Source organism: Triturus cristatus, chromosome 9 (assembly GCF_964204655.1).
Source record: "Triturus cristatus chromosome 9, aTriCri1.1, whole genome shotgun sequence".
Lineage (NCBI taxonomy): Eukaryota > Metazoa > Chordata > Amphibia > Caudata > Salamandridae > Triturus > Triturus cristatus.
In genome coordinates this window covers 938,406,719-938,428,000 of record NC_140592.1, presented here as the reverse complement: position 1 = coordinate 938,428,000, position 21,282 = coordinate 938,406,719, and the positions used below count along the sequence as shown (strand labels likewise).

The window sequence follows — 21,282 nt, the reverse complement described above, 5'->3', positions numbered from 1 at the left end:
TTGAGGCTTTTTCATTGGACGGCAAGTTAAAGGGCTGCTGTTTCTTAGTACCCCCACCTACTTGCTTTTTTTGTTCAAACAATTTTATTGAGTTAAGAATAATAATAAAAAGTGACAAAACAAGGTGGAGTTCTTCCATAATGATCATAGACACTACATGCCATATCAGCTCATGATAAAACATACACTTCCTCATACTGGTTCATAACATTATAATAATCTCAACTACTGCCTTCTCCAGAGGCTAGAAAGAAGGGGTATAAAAACATGAGGTTCTGAACTCAAATAGGTAACTTTAGAAAGGACACTACTTAGGGCCCAATTCTAATCTCGCTGGGAAGGGCTCGGAACAGGATCCGTAGCGTGCGAGTCCGATTCGGAGCCCATGTATCCGACCAAATCGTCCCCCGTTCCAGACGAACACGTACGATGCAAGTATCCCATACGTGACGAGCGAATTGTCTCCGACTCCGAATCTGTCCGTCCAACTCGTCCAGAGCCGAATCCTACCACGCAATGGAGCCGGATTCTGAACGAGCGAGTACGATGCACGATTCCGACAGCTGTATCGACTCGGTCTCAGCGAGACAAAGCAGCTGTCGGAATTGGACTTCGGTGGCCAGAGTAGGCCCCCCTCCACCCGGAGCACTCCAAATCGGTCACAGGGGGGTGCGCAAGGGCCCACCGATCCAAGCATGCACAGTGTGGCGGGCAACATGGGGGGCCCGCTACGGTGTGCACGCTTTTCCGCACCCATCCCTTTTTTGCTATGGGAGCCTGTGTACGCGTCCATACACAAGCTCCCATAGAGTGCTATGGGAGTCCGAGTGAACCGAGTCCGTAACCATGCAGTTGCATCATACTCGCTAGGTCAGATTCGCTCAGCGCGTTTTGCTAGGAAAGCCCTCCGGATCGGATTCGTATGGAGAGCTTTCCTAGCGAGATTGGAATCGGGCCCATACTAGATGTGTGTATTCAGTATTTCTGCCTAGCCAACTGTCTGAAGGCAAAATGACTGGACTGTTAATCAAGACTGATAAGGCTTACCTTGCTAAGGCATGATGGATGAAGTACTGCTTAGATTCAAGGAGGCTTTGTGTTGGAGAAATGTAAGTCAAGAGAGTTCCATATGGATTTACTTGGAATTTTCCACCAATATTGTGATCATGAAATGTTATCTGCGCCACTCAAGATCAGAAGGTACTCTATCCATGTAGAGTAGGAGACTTCAGAGAAGTATTTCCAGTTATTGAGAACGATCTTACAGCCAAGGGTAAGCATCAAATCCAATAGAAATTTGCCCTCTTCATTTTTAATGTTGGAGCCAAAGGGGCCAGTAATTGTCTCTCAAATACATGTAATCCTTCAAACTTATAAACCCAAGCTTATACAATCCACCCAATCAAAATTGGAAAAGGAGTATTTAATGCCTAATCAACAATTCTCTTGGAAACACAGTGTACTCACCTCTTAAATATAGAATTACACCTGTCCAGCATGCCCCTTCCTATTTGTGATAGCTATCAAGCAACTTACGGAGCTCTTCTGGATTAATGCTCTTATATCAGGCTTCAGCTGAGCTCTGGGAGTGGAAGGTCAAGTCTCCCTCTATGCAGATGACTTTCTTCTCAGTCTGAATGATCCATGGTGGTCTGGCCCGGAACAATCCAAATGCTGGCCAAAGTCAGTATTATTCAGCATTAAGAGAAGGAGATGTGTTAACTAGACTGCATAGCTCAGAACAGGTGGACTGTAAGTGTTTGGGTGCTATTATGATGTAGACTGAGTCAGTGTGATAGGTGCAAAATGCTATTCCGTAACTTGCTTCCCTTAAACGAGCCCTGATTACATGGCAGAATCCACCCCTCTCTCTGATAAGTAGTGTGGCAGTGTTCAAATTAGGGTTGCTCCTGAAAATGTTATTTATGGTATGCAATGTTGTTATGTTATATGCATTATGTTGTGTTGTTATGTTATATGTGTTATGTTCTTTTGTGTTGTGCTGTGTTAAGTAGATTTGTAGAGCACACTATCACCTGGGAGGGTATTCTGGCGCTGAGCAGGTGTAAGTCTAGCCAAACCTAGGGCCTAATGGGACTACTTGAAAAGCCAGGACTTCAGCTTCTGGGCTCCAGAATTATGCCAATGAGCTCCTTTGATTCTTCTTTCAAAGCCTGGCCTACCGCAGTCAGTTCCGGCTTTGAAAGGCCTTCTGCCTTTCAAAGGTAGGCGCCCAGAGGCTGATGTTCACTATGTTTTGTAACTCTACATTTAATAGCGGGTTGGGAATACAAGCACAAAACGTTATCATTAAGCTTTGCATCTCAAAGATGTAAATGACTGGCGATTCGCTTCTTGAACTGAACCATTAATGTTCGCTGTGGACCATAGGGAGTAAACACCCACTGCGTGTACTAGAAGGAGAAAGACTCCGTGACGATCTCCCACAGAACACCAGACCATGTTTTGCATCTAGCAGAGAGCACTAGAGAGAATTGAGTGGCTGGATAGGCTGTGAAATGAAACTGCCCTCTGGGTATGTTTTTACCTCTGGCAGATTGTGGCCCTAGAAGGTTTTAGTGGATGTGATCCCAAAGGAATCTCCAAGATGGGGGATGGCATACATTTACGGACTATGGTTTTGTATGAAAATCTATAGGAAGAGAACCAAGCACATACGTCAGTGTTGTCTCACTTGGAACTGTGGCATGCCTTCAACTCCAATCTCAGGGATGTTAAAACTTTGTCAGACATTAGCCCCCTGGAGATGAAGCTCATGACAGATGGTTTTCCATTTATATAGTATCCCAGGTATATTGAACACTAATCATCAATACTCCTGATACATTCAGACGTTAGGTGGTTTAGGAACTGAGTGTGGGTTACTTCGTTGCCGAAGACTGAAGAGATATTCTCATCGAGCCCAGGGAAATAGCCATTCTGTTTCGGTATCGTTTGACTTTATTCAATGTTTTTGTACAAGATATAGTAGTACACGTGTCAGGATTTGATAAACGGACCATGCCATGTTTTCTTGCTGATTACATTGATTGGCTGCACAAGGGGATTTCCTACATACCGTGGGGAACTACACACTGATACAAAGTTGTGGGCAAAGGTGACCAAGATTATATGCAATATAATTAAGTGGGAGCTTGAATTTCAACCTAAAATTGCCCGGCTGTGCCTCTTCGAGGGCCTTCAGGTAGCATGATACACCAAGATGTTCACAATCCTGGGGTTACCACACACTAAAAAATATATTGCACTGGTGGGCAAAAGAGTCACCTCATACTGGGGTAAGGGCTTGGATTTTGGGTAGATATAAGGTAATGGATTACCCTGTATATCATGCTGTTGGATACCCACAGAAACATAAAAAAAGATTTAGAGGCCTTGGATTTCCGATTGATTTGGCTGTTCAGCCGCAAGCAGATGTGACGTACAGTATGGATCAGTAGGTTTCCTCTTGGAATAATGTGGCAGGGTCGAGAGTCGGTATTCATGCACATTCATTTACTCTTTTTGCCAGAATGCACATTCATTTATGTATTTTCAAATGGCAATTAAAAAAAGTTTTTATTCAAAAGTCCAAAAAATTTCAGCCAAAAAATTCACAAAAAATCTCCATGTACTACTACATCCGTTCCTTCCACAAAAACATGTCCTTTAATTTGCTGCTGTTGAAAAGAAAGGATTCTGGCCACGGGCACCTGACCATCTATTTTTTTCCTTAGGGGCAGATATTAGTAACATTTTGCCTATTTTATGGACCTAATATCTCGGGAACTAAACACTAAAGTTTGCTAACTCTGGGAAGAGGCTTATCTTGTGATGCACATTAAGGGGCGCTTTGCGTGCCACTAGAAAACAGGAATGTCGTCAGATATCAGGGGCTCTCACCCCACCACATTTTTCCTTTAATCCAAAACAATAATGTATGTTGTATCGAAGAACATTTGATAGAGCTTAATTACACTGGGAAACGATGCCAGAAACTCTGCAAATGCGTTGGGTTTCAGATGCCTGCGGAGTAATCCAATGACGGAGAACAGAGAGTGCTTCTTTCTGCTGAGCTCCCAGCTGCACTGGAAGTGATAACCGCGTGCCAGCAGGAAGCTTCCTAGTGCTGGCACCAGGATTATTTGAAAATGATCCTTCCAGATTTGTACAGGCCAGGTGCAGCACATCATCATACATGGCCATGTTTACCGGTAACAAGGGGTGTGCGAAAATCAAATATTTGCATTTGTGCAATTACATGAAATTTCAGAAAGATTACTCGAGATTACACATAATTGTGTGAAATGAAAATCCATGGTTTGGTGCTATGTTTTTGTCCAAAATGAATCCTCACATCTATATTTGACATAAGGAGGAATTTGATGCTATCAAAATGGAACAAAAATTACAATTGCCAGAAACAAAATTGCACGGGTTCTGGTTGTTCACATTGTTCCTGCGCTCCCATACTATAATTGAGCCGCAAATGGCAGTGTAACTAACTACATGATGTGGTGTCATGGTATAATTTTGTAAATTTCGCATAAAAAGCATAAAGCAAAATTCCTGAAAAAATGCTGGTGCAATTTAAATTTCACCCTGACTCACCACTAAAACTGTGATTTGCTATCACCTGGATAAATCGAGTAGGTAAGCGAGGGGGCGGTTTAGCAGTGGTCTATTGCGACCATTTTGAAGTTGCATGTGAACCTGCAACAGTTACAGATAGTGAAGCACTGTTATTTAGTTATAAGCTATCCAATAAACCTATTTTCAATGGACTACTGAGCTACAGGTTACCTGGACCAAAAGCAAGCTTCCTAGAAGGCCTTGGTGATATTTTAGCATCATGTATGCAGCATTCCAATTTTGCTATTTTAGGGGATTTTAATTTTCTTTTAGAGATTGACAATAATAAAGACTTAGGTTTTAGTCTTTCTCAGCGGGTGAATACTATCACCCGTGTAGCAGGTTATACCCTAGACGGCATTTTCTCTAACAATTTCGAATTAAACGTTGATGGTATTCTACCTATTACATGGTCAGACCATAAAGTAGTCAATTTAGCCAAGAATCTGGCACTCCCACCAATATTACTAAAAATAGTGGGCAAAGAAGAAAGTTCAAGCCTCAAACAAAATTAACAGGACAGACTTGGTAGATGTTTTAGACAGATCTCGCCCCTCAATCATAAAAGACTTAACAGTAGGGAAATATTCTGAGTGGATAAGAATCGCAGTCACCAAGTGCACCCCTGCTGAAACCATTAAAATCCACAGAAGAAGGCCCTTAGCCCCCTGGTTCTCTCCTCAGCATAAGGGATTAAAACAACAACAAGAAGGCAGGAGAAAGTGTGGAGCAAAGATTATCTGAAGGAAGAGAAGGCCAGACACAATGAATATATTCAAGATTACAAAAAACAGATTGTTATCGAAAAAACTAAATATTTCTTGCAGGAAATTCGTTCAACAAAAAACTCAACTAGGGAACTTTTTTTAAACTGTTCGGATTCTTTCTAGGCTTTCATTGAGTGGGACTATTGCTCCCTGTCAACTTTTCTGTGATCAATTAGTGAAATTCTTTAAAAATAAGGTGGAGGAATTATTTTAAGGGCAGGCCCGCAGCTCAGACTTAGAGGTTAACAAGTATAGCTCCCGTAGAAAACACCTTCTGTCGTTTTCCCCATCTCACGGAGGAAAGAGTAGTTGAACTTATTTGCCAAACAAATTCAGGGGCTCCGTTGGACCCCTGCCTCCTGAAAATCGCCCATGATGTAGCTGGAAAATTGGTCACTATCCTTCCCCTTTGAAGAAACCTTCATTAGATCCAAAAGAGGTAAAGGACTATCATCCTATACCTCGCTTACCCTTTAGGGCAAAAATTCTTGAAAAGCACATGAATGCAGAACTTTCTAAATTTTTAGAGGGTAATGAGATCTTGGATTCCACACAGTTTGGGTTCAGGCCAGATCACAGCACCAAACCTGCTCTGGTTGTAGCTTCAGAGGAGCTGAGAAGTTTCCTGGATAAGGTGGGAAGGCGGCGATGATCCGCTTTGATCTATCAGCAGCCTTTGACACTGCAAACCATGCGGTCATGCTGGCAGCAGTAGCCAGCATGGATCTGAGGTGGGAAGGGCAGATGCAGGGGCGGGAGGGAGGAGGACGTGGTAAAGCGGGTATTAAAACATAAAAAAAAGAACTTGCCTTCTCCCCTCTTCCTGACCATGTCTCTCCTCCGTAGTCCTCCCCCGCTGGCCTGAACAGGAAGCACACCCAGGCTCCCAGTCAGCCAATCACAACGATTGGTCTGAGCGCTGTGTTTTGGCGCTCAGAAGCTGCTTGAGTGCCTGGGCATGTTCTCCACGCAGGCTGTAATGCAGGCTGCATGGAGAACATGCAAAACGCGCAAGACTATTTGGCGGGCCTGTGAGAGCCGGCCAAGCAGTCATTGCACAGTTAGGAGGGTGCTACCACTTCTCCCCTGCCTCCACCCCCTCATGCAAAGCTGCGGAAGTAGGAGAAAATAAATGATAATAACGCGAGTTATCAACATTTTATTTTCCCTTTATTTCACTGCTAAAAAGCAGTGGGGCTATGCTCCTCTGCCTTAGTGGAGGAGCCGCCACTGCCTGCTGAAAGACTTGATAGAAATTGGAACTGGTGGTTGAGCTGCAGAACTGTTTCGCTCTTTTCTGTCTGATAAACAACAGTCAGTTGCCCTGGGAGACTTTATTCCCCTTTATTCCTTCTCACTGTCATGTGGGGTCCCTCAAGGTTCATAGCTGAGCCCTACACTTTTTAATATTTATGTGATGCCCTTGACAAGACTGAGCCACTCCTTTGGTTTCGTCCCGTGAAATATGCAGATGATACACAAATTGCTGTGTACATCTGAAATGATGTTGATGAGACTGCTCGCTGCTTTAAAAGCTGTATGGGTGGCTTCAGAGAATGGATGAGCAATAATAGCCTTTTGTTGAGCTCAGACAAAACTAAGGTTCTCCTCTTTGGCAAGGACCCTGCCTTCTGGGATCAATCCAGGCGGCCTCAGACCCTTGGGGGTATATTTACAAGGGATAGCGCCAACAGAACGTCACTTTTAGCAAAGATCTGGTGGCGCTATGCGCTTCTCCATATTTACAAAGCGGCATTAAACCACTTTTTGTGGCTTAATGCCACCTTGGAAATACGGCCCTTTTACACGCATCACTTTGTGTGACAGGGGCGTGCAATGGGTGTTGCTGTGGGCAGTCCATCACAACACTCATTGCTTTTTGACGCTGCCTCAGATTTACAAGAATGTGTAAATCTGAGGCAGTGCCCAAAACTAACACCATGCAATAGCAGGCGTTAGAATGGCGAAACAAGGAGAAACACTTTTATTTCTCCTCACTTTTTCTTTTTCTGTGTGCTGCATTCTGGGGCACACATAGAAAGAGCAAAACACCATTAAATAATGACAATTTGCTACTTGTATGTGCATTCTACAGTACACATGGAAGTAACAAATCGACATTATTGATTGTTTATGTGCAGGAAGGAACACCTTTCTGCACATAGATAATCATTCCCTGCAATGCAGGCACCCTTGCACTGTGTTGCAAAGGTGCCTGCGTTGGCGCTAGGCAGCTAATTTTAGCGCCATTGCTAGGTAAAACACAGGGATGCGCCGTATTGTTGTAAATACGGCGCTTCCCTGTGTTTTGGAAATGTCGGATCATGGCGCTGCCAAATTTGGCGCAGCTCCGCGCTCCAACATTTCCTTGTAAATATGCCCTTTGGTTCTCTTCCCACTCCTGTATCCACGGTCAGGAATCTGGAAATAATTTGTGATCCCTACTTGTCCTTTAATGCACAGATTGACAAACATACATCTTCCTGCTTTTTCCTGTTACGCATGATGAGGAAAATTCTCCCCTTCACCTCATACAAACTTAAAAAATCTGTGTTTATGGCCTTGGTGATGTCAAGGCTGGACTATTGCAATGCCTTATATTTGGGCCTCCACCAGCATGCCCTCAATTCAATTGTTCCAGAATGCAGCAGCTCAACTGCTAAAGAAAATTCTCAAGTTCAAGCCAGTTTCCGAGGCATTACGAGAGCTCCACTGGCTCTCTTTAAAGCAAAGAGTCATGTTCAAGGCCTTATGTTTGGCACATAAGACTCTGTATGGTGACGGCCCAGCATATCTGAAAAAACATAGCTTGGTATAGTCCCAGACGAACCTTGTGCTCGACTAACTCCTAGACAGATAATGTCCGCAAAATCAGAAGAAAGGAATGAGGAGGTAGGAACTTTATCTACACCACAGTACAACTTTGGAATAACCTACCTGAACACCTCAGAACCCAGTCTAATCTATTTAGTTTCAGGAAACACCTTAAAACTTGGTTATTGTCTGCCCAGTGCAAGCAGCTATAGGCCCTTCAATAAACCTGGACCTTCTCTTGGTTGCTGTGACTAATCTTTAGTTCCAGTTGCTCCCTATCTCAATGTTGCAGATATCAGCACCAAGACGCCCTTCGGCATTTGCGCGCTATACAAATAATTCAATATCAACATGCCAGGAATCACCTCAGAATTCTGCCCTAAAGGCTGGGTAAAGTGTTGACACTATTTCCATCACCCTCCTTGCCAAGCACAATGCCTTTCTATAGCAGGATCTACGAACCTTGTTCAAATCACATAGATTTTACCATCAGATAATATGTGTTGAACACTGTCCCACTAGTACATTATCAGTAAAAGAGGAACTCAAAATAAACTCCTGTCAGAAACAACCGCTGGCACAAGAGATAAGCAGATTTTCGAAGTAAGCTGCTTGCCAAGACAGGGAGAGACCAACAAAAACAGATTAAGAACCAAGTAAACAATAAAATCATTCAACGCGAAGGTCTTTCTTCATCACTGATGACAGTAAGACTAGGATTTGTCATCCTCCATGCCAATGTAATTCCTTTACCTTGAAGCCCCTTGAGGTGAGTTGGGCTGCCAGTAGCTCTGGGTTGTATGTAGGCGGGCCTAAAGCTGGGGACGACAAATGGCACGTCTCTGCCATCCATTGGCAGCTTAGACAGGAGGTAGTCTTCTGTGCACCCAACTTGCTTCTTTACTGAAACAGAATACATTGGAGGGATGGTGACCACTTCCTTTCTCGCTGAGGCTGCAGCTTCGGACTCTTTGTCTCTGTAAACTGAGAAAACAGCACAGGCGGTTACTATACAATGTCATAGTTTGAAAATGTGTCGCAAAATCAATGGCCGGATAGGCTTTTTATTCCAGCGGGCATTTTCAGTTCCCCAGACACCGGATTTGAAAGCCCAGGACCACTTCTGATTCCTCTGACACGTTTCCAGCTCCCAGAAGTCAATTACAGCAGGCAGAAGGAGGGAGGTAGGGAGATAGAGAAAGAAAGAGAGAGAGCTATCAAGAAGAGAGAGTGAGAATGGATTGATGGAAAGAGAGATATTGAGCAAGGAGATGGAGGGAGAGGAGCTGGTTTGAGCATTTTTGCAAGGGCTGCTTTTGGTTCCCCAGTCCTGCCCTGGTTTCAAGGGGACCAAAATGAGGTGTATGTAGATCTATATGGAATTAGTAGAAGGCCATATGCTGTGAATGTCTTAGACTTGGAAAGCTTCTGATCTTTACCCATTTCTGCCTTGTGTTGTTCGATTGTTAGGGGGCAAAGTCAATGGTCATGAGGATCGATATAATCTCTTTGAAGAAAAGTTATCACAAACTTCTCACAAAAAGAGGTTTACTATAATGGGGATTGATTGAAATCTAAAAGTGGCGAGACTGAGTGGTGAGGCAGGAAACATTTATAGAATATGGGCCTGATTTGATCTTGCCGGATGGGTTACTTCGTCACAATGGTGACGGATGTCCCATCCACCGAAATGTATATCCCATAGGGTACAATGGGATTTATATTTCGGCAGACAGGATATCCGTCACCGTTGTGACAGAGTAATCCGTTCGCCAAGATCTAAATCAACCCTATGTGGCGACGAGGGCTGACTTTGAGGTATAAAATCTCACTGCGCTTTTTTAGTTATTGTGATGCTGCCTGGGTACAAACACGCAAAACCATCAAGATAAGGAATTACATCCTTCCAGAGAAGTCGAATTTCATTATATCCGATGTAGAGGTCATGGTGCTGGCTCCAGGAATGAGCTTTCAACTGACGTTATGTAGACAAAACAATAAAGAAACGTAAGAAGCCTGGGACAAACTATTAGCTTCCTTGAGGTGGTGTAGAGAGTAGAAGGAAAATCTGAGTACATAATAGAGTCGGACCTGCCTATAGAAGGACAACCAAAGAACTGACCTGGTCGTGCAGACTCAGTCGCTGTGCTGCTTTCTGTGTCTAGCTCGTTATCACTAACTTTTGTTCATGCTACTATTTACCCATGTTGCTGTGCAAACTTTACTTCTCAGAGCTGAACAATAATGAGTTCCCAGAACCACTACGGTCAGGTGAATACTTGCTTTATATTCCCACAAACGACTCTTTCTTCAAAGTACAAAGCGGCACCTCTTTCTCTTTGTGTTAATGTACACATTACACATTACTACAACTTCTCTGACAATAGGTCCTGTTTATTCTGAGCACTCTGAATTTTATAGCCACATCACCCCATGAGAGTGGAGATCAAACAACAAGAGTAACAACAACCATGTAATCTATTTGGTCACATGTCCCAGGCAACCTACAGTACGTATGAATGACAGCTAGAAAGGTTAACCGTGGTTCCTCTAGAAATGATATTAAAGGGGGCACACTAAGAGAGACAGATAAAACTGGTGGGGTCACCTCTCATATGGGTGTATATATTTTTATATATATATATATATATATATCCAGCTCGGGCTTGTTTCCAACACAGTGAGAGGCACTCGAGCGCAGACACGAGCCTCAAGCGGCAGCTCAATCTTGTGTCAGGAACTCCGGACTTCCGATACCTTTGGCAGCCCAACCACCACTGCCTGACGCGTTTCAATAATCTTCCTCAGAGGCTGTTCGTGGAAAGGAACACGCACAGTCCGGAACTGCAGGTGAGAGATTTCTTTAATTGCGCGCCCCCTATAGGCTGCTTCAATAAGACTGCGCATTGTCTGCTGGTACCTGTAGTTCCAGAGGGATGCAGATATCCCCTCTAAAGTGCGTTTGAATGTTCTGCCGGAATATATAAGCCCCCAATGAGCCTCAGAAGTCGGGGGTTCCCTCAATTTAGTGTCTTACGCCCCACATCACGAGGCTGCTGAATGTACTCCTCTGCGGCCCCCAGGTTCCCGGGGTGGTGCACTCTCGGCGGCTTGGCAACCGCCTATAGATCCAGCTCGGGCTTGTTTCCAACACAGTGAGAGGCACTCGAGCGCAGACACGAGCCTCAAGCGGCAGCTCAATCTTGTGTCAGGAACTCCGGACTTCCGATACCTTTGGCAGCCCAACCACCACTGCCTGACGCGTTTCAATAATCTTCCTCAGAGGCTGTTCGTGGAAAGGAACACGCACAGTCCGGAACTGCAGGTGAGAGATTTCTTTAATTGCGCGCCCCCTATAGGCTGCTTCAATAAGACTGCGCATTGTCTGCTGGTACCTGTAGTTCCAGAGGGATGCAGATATCCCCTCTAAAGTGCGTTTGAATGTTCTGCCGGAATATATAAGCCCCCAATGAGCCTCAGAAGTCGGGGGTTCCCTCAATTTAGTGTCTTACGCCCCACATCACGAGGCTGCTGGATGTACTCCTCTGCGGCCCCCAGGTTCCCGGGGTGGTGCACTCTCGGCGGCTTGGCAACCGCCTATAGATCCAGCTCGGGCTTGTTTCCAACACAGTGAGAGGCACTCGAGCGCAGACACGAGCCTCAAGCGGCAGCTCAATCTTGTGTCAGGAACTCCGGACTTCCGATACCTTTGGCAGCCCAACCACCACTGCCTGACGCGTTTCAATAATCTTCCTCAGAGGCTGTTCGTGGAAAGGAACACGCACAGTCCGGAACTGCAGGTGAGAGATTTCTTTAATTGCGCGCCCCCTATAGGCTGCTTCAATAAGACTGCGCATTGTCTGCTGGTACCTGTAGTTCCAGAGGGATGCAGATATCCCCTCTAAAGTGCGTTTGAATGTTCTGCCGGAATATATAAGCCCCCAATGAGCCTCAGAAGTCGGGGGTTCCCTCAATTTAGTGTCTTACGCCCCACATCACGAGGCTGCTGAATGTACTCCTCTGCGGCCCCCAGGTTCCCGGGGTGGTGCACTCTCGGCGGCTTGGCAACCGCCTATAGATCCAGCTCGGGCTTGTTTCCAACACAGTGAGAGGCACTCGAGCGCAGACACGAGCCTCAAGCGGCAGCTCAATCTTGTGTCAGGAACTCCGAGAACATGGGGGCCGCAGAGGAGTACATTCAGCAGCCTCGTGATGTGGGGCGTAAGACACTAAATTGAGGGAACCCCCGACTTCTGAGGCTCATTGGGGGCTTATATATTCCGGCAGAACATTCAAACGCACTTTAGAGGGGATATCTGCATCCCTCTGGAACTACAGGTACCAGCAGACAATGCGCAGTCTTATTGAAGCAGCCTATAGGGGGCGCGCAATTAAAGAAATCTCTCACCTGCAGTTCCGGACTGTGCGTGTTCCATTCCACGAACAGCCTCTGAGGAAGATTATTGAAACGCGTCAGGCAGTGGTGGTTGGGCTGCCAAAGGTATCGGAAGTCCGGAGTTCCTGACACAAGATTGAGCTGCCGCTTGAGGCTCGTGTCTGCGCTCGAGTGCCTCTCACTGTGTTGGAAACAAGCCCGAGCTGGATCTATAGGTGGTTGCCAAGCCGCCGAGAGTGCACCACCCCGGGAACCTGGGGGCCGCAGAGGAGTACATTCAGCAGCCTCGTGATGTGGGGCGTAAGACACTAAATTGAGGGAACCCCCGACTTCTGAGGCTCATTGGGGGCTTATATATTCCGGCAGAACATTCAAACGCACTTTAGAGGGGATATCTGCATCCCTCTGGAACTACAGGTACCAGCAGACAATGCGCAGTCTTATTGAAGCAGCCTATAGGGGGCGCGCAATTAAAGAAATCTCTCACCTGCAGTTCCGGACTGTGCGTGTTCCTTTCCACGAACAGCCTCTGAGGAAGATTATTGAAACGCGTCAGGCAGTGGTGGTTGGGCTGCCAAAGGTATCGGAAGTCCGGAGTTCCTGACACAAGATTGAGCTGCCGCTTGAGGCTCGTGTCTGCGCTCGAGTGCCTCTCACTGTGTTGGAAACAAGCCCGAGCTGGATCTATAGGCGGTTGCCAAGCCGCCGAGAGTGCACCACCCCGGGAACCTGGGGGCCGCAGAGGAGTACATTCAGCAGCCTCGTGATGTGGGGCGTAAGACACTAAATTGAGGGAACCCCCGACTTCTGAGGCTCATTGGGGGCTTATATATTCCGGCAGAACATTCAAACGCACTTTAGAGGGGATATCTGCATCCCTCTGGAACTACAGGTACCAGCAGACAATGCGCAGTCTTATTGAAGCAGCCTATAGGGGGCGCGCAATTAAAGAAATCTCTCACCTGCAGTTCCGGACTGTGCGTGTTCCTTTCCACGAACAGCCTCTGAGGAAGATTATTGAAACGCGTCAGGCAGTGGTGGTTGGGCTGCCAAAGGTATCGGAAGTCCGGAGTTCCTGACACAAGATTGAGCTGCCGCTTGAGGCTCGTGTCTGCGCTCGAGTGCCTCTCACTGTGTTGGAAACAAGCCCGAGCTGGATCTATAGGCGGTTGCCAAGCCGCCGAGAGTGCACCACCCCGGGAACCTGGGGGCCGCAGAGGAGTACATTCAGCAGCCTCGTGATGTGGGGCGTAAGACACTAAATTGAGGGAACCCCCGACTTCTGAGGCTCATTGGGGGCTTATATATTCCGGCAGAACATTCAAACGCACTTTAGAGGGGATATCTGCATCCCTCTGGAACTACAGGTACCAGCAGACAATGCGCAGTCTTATTGAAGCAGCCTATAGGGGGCGCGCAATTAAAGAAATCTCTCACCTGCAGTTCCGGACTGTGCGTGTTCCTTTCCACGAACAGCCTCTGAGGAAGATTATTGAAACGCGTCAGGCAGTGGTGGTTGGGCTGCCAAAGGTATCGGAAGTCCGGAGTTCCTGACACAAGATTGAGCTGCCGCTTGAGGCTCGTGTCTGCGCTCGAGTGCCTCTCACTGTGTTGGAAACAAGCCCGAGCTGGATCTATAGGCGGTTGCCAAGCCGCCGAGAGTGCACCACCCCGGGAACCTGGGGGCCGCAGAGGAGTACATTCAGCAGCCTCGTGATGTGGGGCGTAAGACACTAAATTGAGGGAACCCCCGACTTCTGAGGCTCATTGGGGGCTTATATATTCCGGCAGAACATTCAAACGCACTTTAGAGGGGATATCTGCATCCCTCTGGAACTACAGGTACCAGCAGACAATGCGCAGTCTTATTGAAGCAGCCTATAGGGGGCGCGCAATTAAAGAAATCTCTCACCTGCAGTTCCGGACTGTGCGTGTTCCATTCCACGAACAGCCTCTGAGGAAGATTATTGAAACGCGTCAGGCAGTGGTGGTTGGGCTGCCAAAGGTATCGGAAGTCCGGAGTTCCTGACACAAGATTGAGCTGCCGCTTGAGGCTCGTGTCTGCGCTCGAGTGCCTCTCACTGTGTTGGAAACAAGCCCGAGCTGGATCTATAGGTGGTTGCCAAGCCGCCGAGAGTGCACCACCCCGGGAACCTGGGGGCCGCAGAGGAGTACATTCAGCAGCCTCGTGATGTGGGGCGTAAGACACTAAATTGAGGGAACCCCCGACTTCTGAGGCTCATTGGGGGCTTATATATTCCGGCAGAACATTCAAACGCACTTTAGAGGGGATATCTGCATCCCTCTGGAACTACAGGTACCAGCAGACAATGCGCAGTCTTATTGAAGCAGCCTATAGGGGGCGCGCAATTAAAGAAATCTCTCACCTGCAGTTCCGGACTGTGCGTGTTCCTTTCCACGAACAGCCTCTGAGGAAGATTATTGAAACGCGTCAGGCAGTGGTGGTTGGGCTGCCAAAGGTATCGGAAGTCCGGAGTTCCTGACACAAGATTGAGCTGCCGCTTGAGGCTCGTGTCTGCGCTCGAGTGCCTCTCACTGTGTTGGAAACAAGCCCGAGCTGGATATATATATATATATATATATATATATATATCCCAACACTTCGTCCAAGAGCGTAGACCTCAATTGCATGCTTTGAATAATTTATTTGTCCTCGCCTGCCATTTATATATATATATTCACTGAAAAAACCACAGGTTTCAGTGTCGTTATAGTTAGTTGGACATTTTTCACTCGTACAAAACCAGAGAAATTCGGCCGTTATAGTTAGTAGAGCTAACTATAACTCGCGCTCCCGCAATGCACTGCTGATGACGTCACATATTACATCACTCATGACATGGTCAGTGACATCACTGATGACAGGGGTGCATGTACGCCATTTGTGCCAAATGGAAGGCTAGACAGTAATGCTCCACAGGGGACAGGCCCAGTCTCACTGCTGATGTATGGGGGAAAAGCTTCCGAATTGCCAGGCAACGTCTAGATAAACCCAAAATGAATATCATAATGGTCTTGTCTATCTGACAGAGGACCAAGAGGGGCAATTAATTGAAAAAGCATGCCCAACACATATGTGATTTGGAGGAGGGTAACCATTTTCTCCGTTTGAGTCCATTCCCAGAGAGATTCAGGCACGACTACTTTGTGATATCCAATCGCATTTGCTTCATATGTGGGTCCAGGTTAACAGCCACCATACGCTCCAGGCCCTGTTAACTAGGATGCCCAAATACCCAAGGCTGGAATTCTTCCACTGGAATGGAACGGGCAGCACACATGGTGATGTGCAACAGAGGTAAAAACTTGCTCTTTCCCCAGTTCACCCTGTAGCCAGATATTGCTGCAAAAGCCTCAATGATTTCTAGCATTGCGGAAATGGAGGAGGGTAGGGCCTATAGGGTGATAAAGATGTCATCTGCGTATAGATACATTGTCAAGGGGCCTCCGGGAGTAGGGATCCCTATCATCCGATTGGATCCACTAAAGGCTCCATCGCAAGGAGATATAGCAGGTGGGAGAATATGCAACCCTTACTGGTACCCCGGAACAAGACAGGAAGATCCTGCAATTGACCTGCGCCGAGGTGGAGTCATAGAGCCATCTTACTCTGGAGATGAAGCCATCACCAAGACCAAATTTCCAGAGTGCAGAAAACAGGTAGTGCCATTCTATCCTGTCAAAGGCCTTCTCGGTGTCCAATGACAATGCCCCTGCCTCATCCGAACGTTTCGCTGCTAGCCAAACCGCATGAGTTAACATGTGAAGATGGCTGCGAGAGGAGCAGCCTGGGTCAAACCCCATTTGCGCATGGTGAATAAGAGAGGGAGAACTCGCTTGAGACAGGCAGCTAGAATACTGGCCAGTATCTTGGCATCCCCATTAAACAGGGATATGTGGCGATAACTGCAGCAAGGAAGAGGGTACTTTTCTGGTTTGAGAAGGACTGAAATCAGTGCCCTGTCAGACAGTAAACCCAAGGAGCCATTGGTATCAGCCTCAGTGAAGGCATCATGGAGAAAATCCACCACCTTAGATTTGGCCCACTTGTAGAACTCTGCCGGGAAGCTTTACTAACTTTGTTATAGGGCAGATCCAAGATGGCCTGCTCAATTTCTTCCTTATTTATCCCACCCTGAAGAAGCTGTCTGCTGTCCTCTGAGAGGCACAGTAAGTGAATACCATCCAAGATGGTGTTCATCTGCGCTGGTCCTTTGACAATTTCTGTGGAGTAGAGGATCCTTTAGTTGGATGCGATCTGCAATTTCCTGCGGCTTGGTGACCAGCACCCCCAAGTCAGTGATTATAATGGGAATGGCCATTCCCGCCTCCCTCTGCCTTAGCTGCACCACCACCTGTCCTTTCCTTAAGTGTGTGAGTATTTCTATGCATCCACGTTTCTTTCAAGAGAAGTTAATAAGCTATGAACACCTTTGTCAGACACACAAACACAGCAGCCTTGCCATGTTTCCGAAATCATGCGTGATGTGCTGCTCCAGTCCAGGTTTTTTCTTTGATTTCTGGGACTTGTAGTCGTGCTCATTTGATTATAAAACAGGACCACAAGTCCCAGAATGTTAAGAAAAAAACATGGACTGGAGCAGCATATCACGCATGAACCAGGGAAACTTAGTAGCTGTGACAGAGAGACACGCATGAAGCATTTCTCTGCTTTCACTAGGCTGAAAATATGACATTCAACAGAATTTCTATACATCCACTCTGGGTCCAAGAGACAAGGAAAAACAGGGGATCTCAAACAGCTGAAGCACCAGCATCATAGAAATATTCATCTTGTGTCTCTGTAAAAACAAGCTGGTGGCTACTGGAAGTCCCATGAACTGTGAATTTATCATCCTCCAACTATGACACTCAATTTGACATACAACTTGTAGATTTGTAATATATTCCCACATTTGTGGGAATATTTATAATCCTAACTTGGTTCATTTTCACACATTATGTATGTATACACAAACCCACGTATTGTACTTAACCTCTGTATTGGATTTTACATGTTGACAGTCTTCTATTCCTTAATTAAATTTTTTACTACGCTGTGACCACATCCCACTTTTGTATCTCTGTTTTTGCAGAGAAATCTCTTTCTGTGTTACATTGTTATCTGTAAAGAGCTCTGGCACCCTTTAGGCCGTGTTCACGCAATACAGAACCATGCGTGAAATCACTAGATCCTAGAATTGATAACTAAGTACAAGTGAGTTGGGGCTTAGAAACTATTAATAACTACATCAAAAAGTGTTCAATAAAAAGCAGACTATTCCTATTGATTCTGCACTCTTCTAAAGATCATGTTAGGTTCTACACTTTATTTTGGATCCTGCTAGGTTACACAGATTGCTGTTTTCTTCTTCTACTTATCTCTCAATGATCTCCCTGCACAGTTTCTTCCAACCATGTTCTTTCTGCTTCTTTACCTGGATCTAAATGATCTTACTTGCTACGCAAACTGAGGTTGTTTCCTGGAATTGCATAGTGTTTCTTGCCTCACACAATTATCACCTGACTAGAGATGGATAACTAGATGTGCTCACTTGTTTTTCCTAATCCTTCACTGATTCCAACATAAGTCACTTTATAGTTTGTGTGAAACTCATTGTGCGGCCAAAACAAGTCAATTCTCACTAGACAACCATTTTGGTAAGCCAAGAATAGTCATTAAAACAATCATAATGAAACATAATATTTAAAAAACAATTTATATTTAATAAAATAAACAATCACAAGTAAAACACTAAATTACCTGATACAATGTAATATTCCACAAGTGTGTAACAAAGATGGCCTTCGTAATTCACAAACAGGGCAGTTCAATACATCACTAGGAAGGCAACAATGTGACCTTACTCACAGATATACAATCCATACAAGAGATGGTAACATTGGTTTTCTGCAGTTCCATTAGTGCCAGATAACTCAAGATACAGTATACTGGCTGGCTTTCTGCTCCTCTTGACAAGTGTAGAATCAGCTACTTAATTCTAAAATGATAATAATCAGGGTCACTGGAATTATGCGGTGGGGGAGCCACATTATGTAGTCAGGTTGACTGAATTATGTGGCAAGGAAAGGCAGTGTATACAGCATATTGCAGCACTTTAAAAAAAAACTATTACTTCATTATTTTGTAATTTTTACACATGGTAATAATGTCGGGCATATATTTCACCTCATTAGCACCAGTTTAACAACCAAATACAGGAGAAAGCAACCAAAAGATGATCAGTTAACTTTTACAAAGTGCCTTCCACTGGACGTGAGCCTACGTCGCCTCGTTTTTAGTAACTTTTGATCCATTTGAGCTAGAAACTATTTTTTTTGCTAAAATCTGCCAATTATGTAGCAGATAAAGGATTGTGTGGCAAATCCATAATTATGCAAAAAAAAGCTGCGGCCCTGGAATCGCATACTTCTAGCAGCCCTGATTATAATGTAGCCACAGATATAAACAGTGCTCAACATCATAAAAAGAGAAACTGAAAAGCATTTTATAGCCAAAGTGTTTGCCCAACACAAACAGACAAAAGAGGTCATTGTAAAAATCTAAAATTAAAATATAAGGAGCAAGGTTCATCTGGGTTGGCCACTGCCAGGTAGCATTCAAAACCAAGAGAAAAGGTAGGGGTTATTTAGAGTTTGACTCAAGAGGGACATCCACCAAATAGAGACAGATGTGTCATCCACCATATTTAGAGAGTATACAGCTGTATGCACTTTAAATATGCAATTCTAGAAAAAAACCTTAGTTTCTATACTGTCAGGAATTCCAGAATTTGTAATCCCCAAAGTTCACAACAGGTATCAAGAATCACATTTCCCATACTCCACAGTACAAGCTTGCTACAGGCCACCCTTGTATATTACGGCAGATGGGCCACTGGCAGCTGTGGACGTGAAGATGGGTGGGATACAAAACATCATTTATGGGTAAAGGTGGGAAGAGGCAGAACCCACTGTTTTTCCATGAAGATTTGAACACCCGTCAAAGCAATACACTTTGCTTAGCTATAGCTGTTGGTGAGTTCTCTACTCTAGTAGACTGGTTTGCATCATTTTCATCCCCTGAACCTTTTTTGTTTTATTACCCTTCAGGTTCTCCAAGGTGGTTAGGACACTTCTTCCTTCTTGAAACACTGCCTTGCTTACTATCATCCTATCCTCCTACTCAACTGAGGACTAATCGTGGGCACCTGTTATAGCTACTAGTGTGGCTGACTTTTGTACTCGGTTTCTATACTGTATCCTGGTTGTCTGGGATCTACTCACAGTCTCTCCACTTCCATCCAATGAATTACAGGACTTATCAGTCAGTCTATAGCAGAATTTGCCGTACATTTTCCACTTTCATTCGTTCCAGAGGTCCCCTGTTTGAGACTTTGACTGAGTGTTTCTTCTCTCTCCATCTCATTTCCCCCTTTTGGCTCCTTCCAGTCTCTTCAAAGTCTGGTGCTCATAACAATTCTCAATTAACTGAAAGGGGAAAATATGGTGTTAACGTCAGAGGCCCTGGCGTGAATATCATTGAAATCATGCTGCAGGTACTTAGAAGATATTTTACTTCTAAAGGGACGGCCCAATTCAGTGTCACCTGCTCATGGCCAACAAGACTGAGTTCCAACTATAAGAACCTTAAGAGATACATCCATAGGCATCAAGGGCTTTTAAATCAAACCATAAGCAAAGCTTTTAAAACTGTCAAAAAGATTTGAGGGAAGATAGTAAAATAAGGTCACAAAGACTAGGAAATGCTACAAAGGGGTCTGCTTTAAAGTGGAAAATGCCTTTAAGCAACTTGAGGCAGGCAATGACATCCGTGCCACATCTTAGTGCTTTACTACTTATGACGTACTGCAGCATCACTGCTAAAGGAACTACACGCTGCTGGCCTCAGCCCTGTAGAGTGAGGGCTACATGGCAGTCAGCCTGTCACCCCACCCATTCCAAACTTGTCCCAGAATAAGGGTAGGTGAAGCTGGATCTTGCACATCAGCATGGGCCTTGTGATTCTGTCACATTGTGCAAGTTGCACCTCTCAGCTTGCTGCTTGAATGCTTGACATGGTAACTCAAAATGGAGAACCATCAACTGAGGAGCTGTAGCAGCAGACCCGTGTGTGTGAATGAGTGAGTTAATTGAATTCCCAGCCTTATTCAACAGCTATGTTTAGCTTCTTCGCCAATTATTTTAAATCTTGTTGAATTATTCTATTATCATTCTGCTTATATCCAAGTTAAAGCAATTTCTTAGACGATTCAAGTTTAACCACATTGTAAGATAGATCAACAATAATTAACATAGTTTTAATGGATCTAAAACAGAAGTTCTCTTAACTGTCCTCAAAGGCTAAGAAAAATCAACTCTTGTTATCAGGAGGTAAACTCTGATCTCTCCATCTACCAGCAGTTTAAAGTTAAGATCTTGGGAACCATTTTTAGCACCTCCATGAACATGAACAGTCACATTAATGCAGTGGTCTTGTCCTTCACATATTAAATCAAGTTGCTGTACAAAAGTAGTCCCATGCTAGAGGAACAAAACAGAGCTATTACTGCAAGCCTTGCTGTGGGATCACAGATGAGAATATTGTAAGATCCTGCTGGTTGGCTTGGCCAAGAAGCAGATCCATAGATT

General features: G+C 45.1%; 1 protein-coding gene across 1 annotated transcript in view; it reads right to left on the bottom strand.

The window, feature by feature from the left end:
- The window catches only part of TC2N (tandem C2 domains, nuclear), a 243,432-nt gene that overhangs the window by 158,608 nt on the left and 63,542 nt on the right, over positions 1–21,282 (bottom strand). Inside the window, exon 3 of the mRNA XM_085626516.1 lies at positions 8,967–9,197. Within this exon, the coding sequence (XP_085482642.1) occupies positions 8,967–9,197 (231 nt within the window). The remainder of the gene's footprint in view (positions 1–8,966; positions 9,198–21,282) is intronic.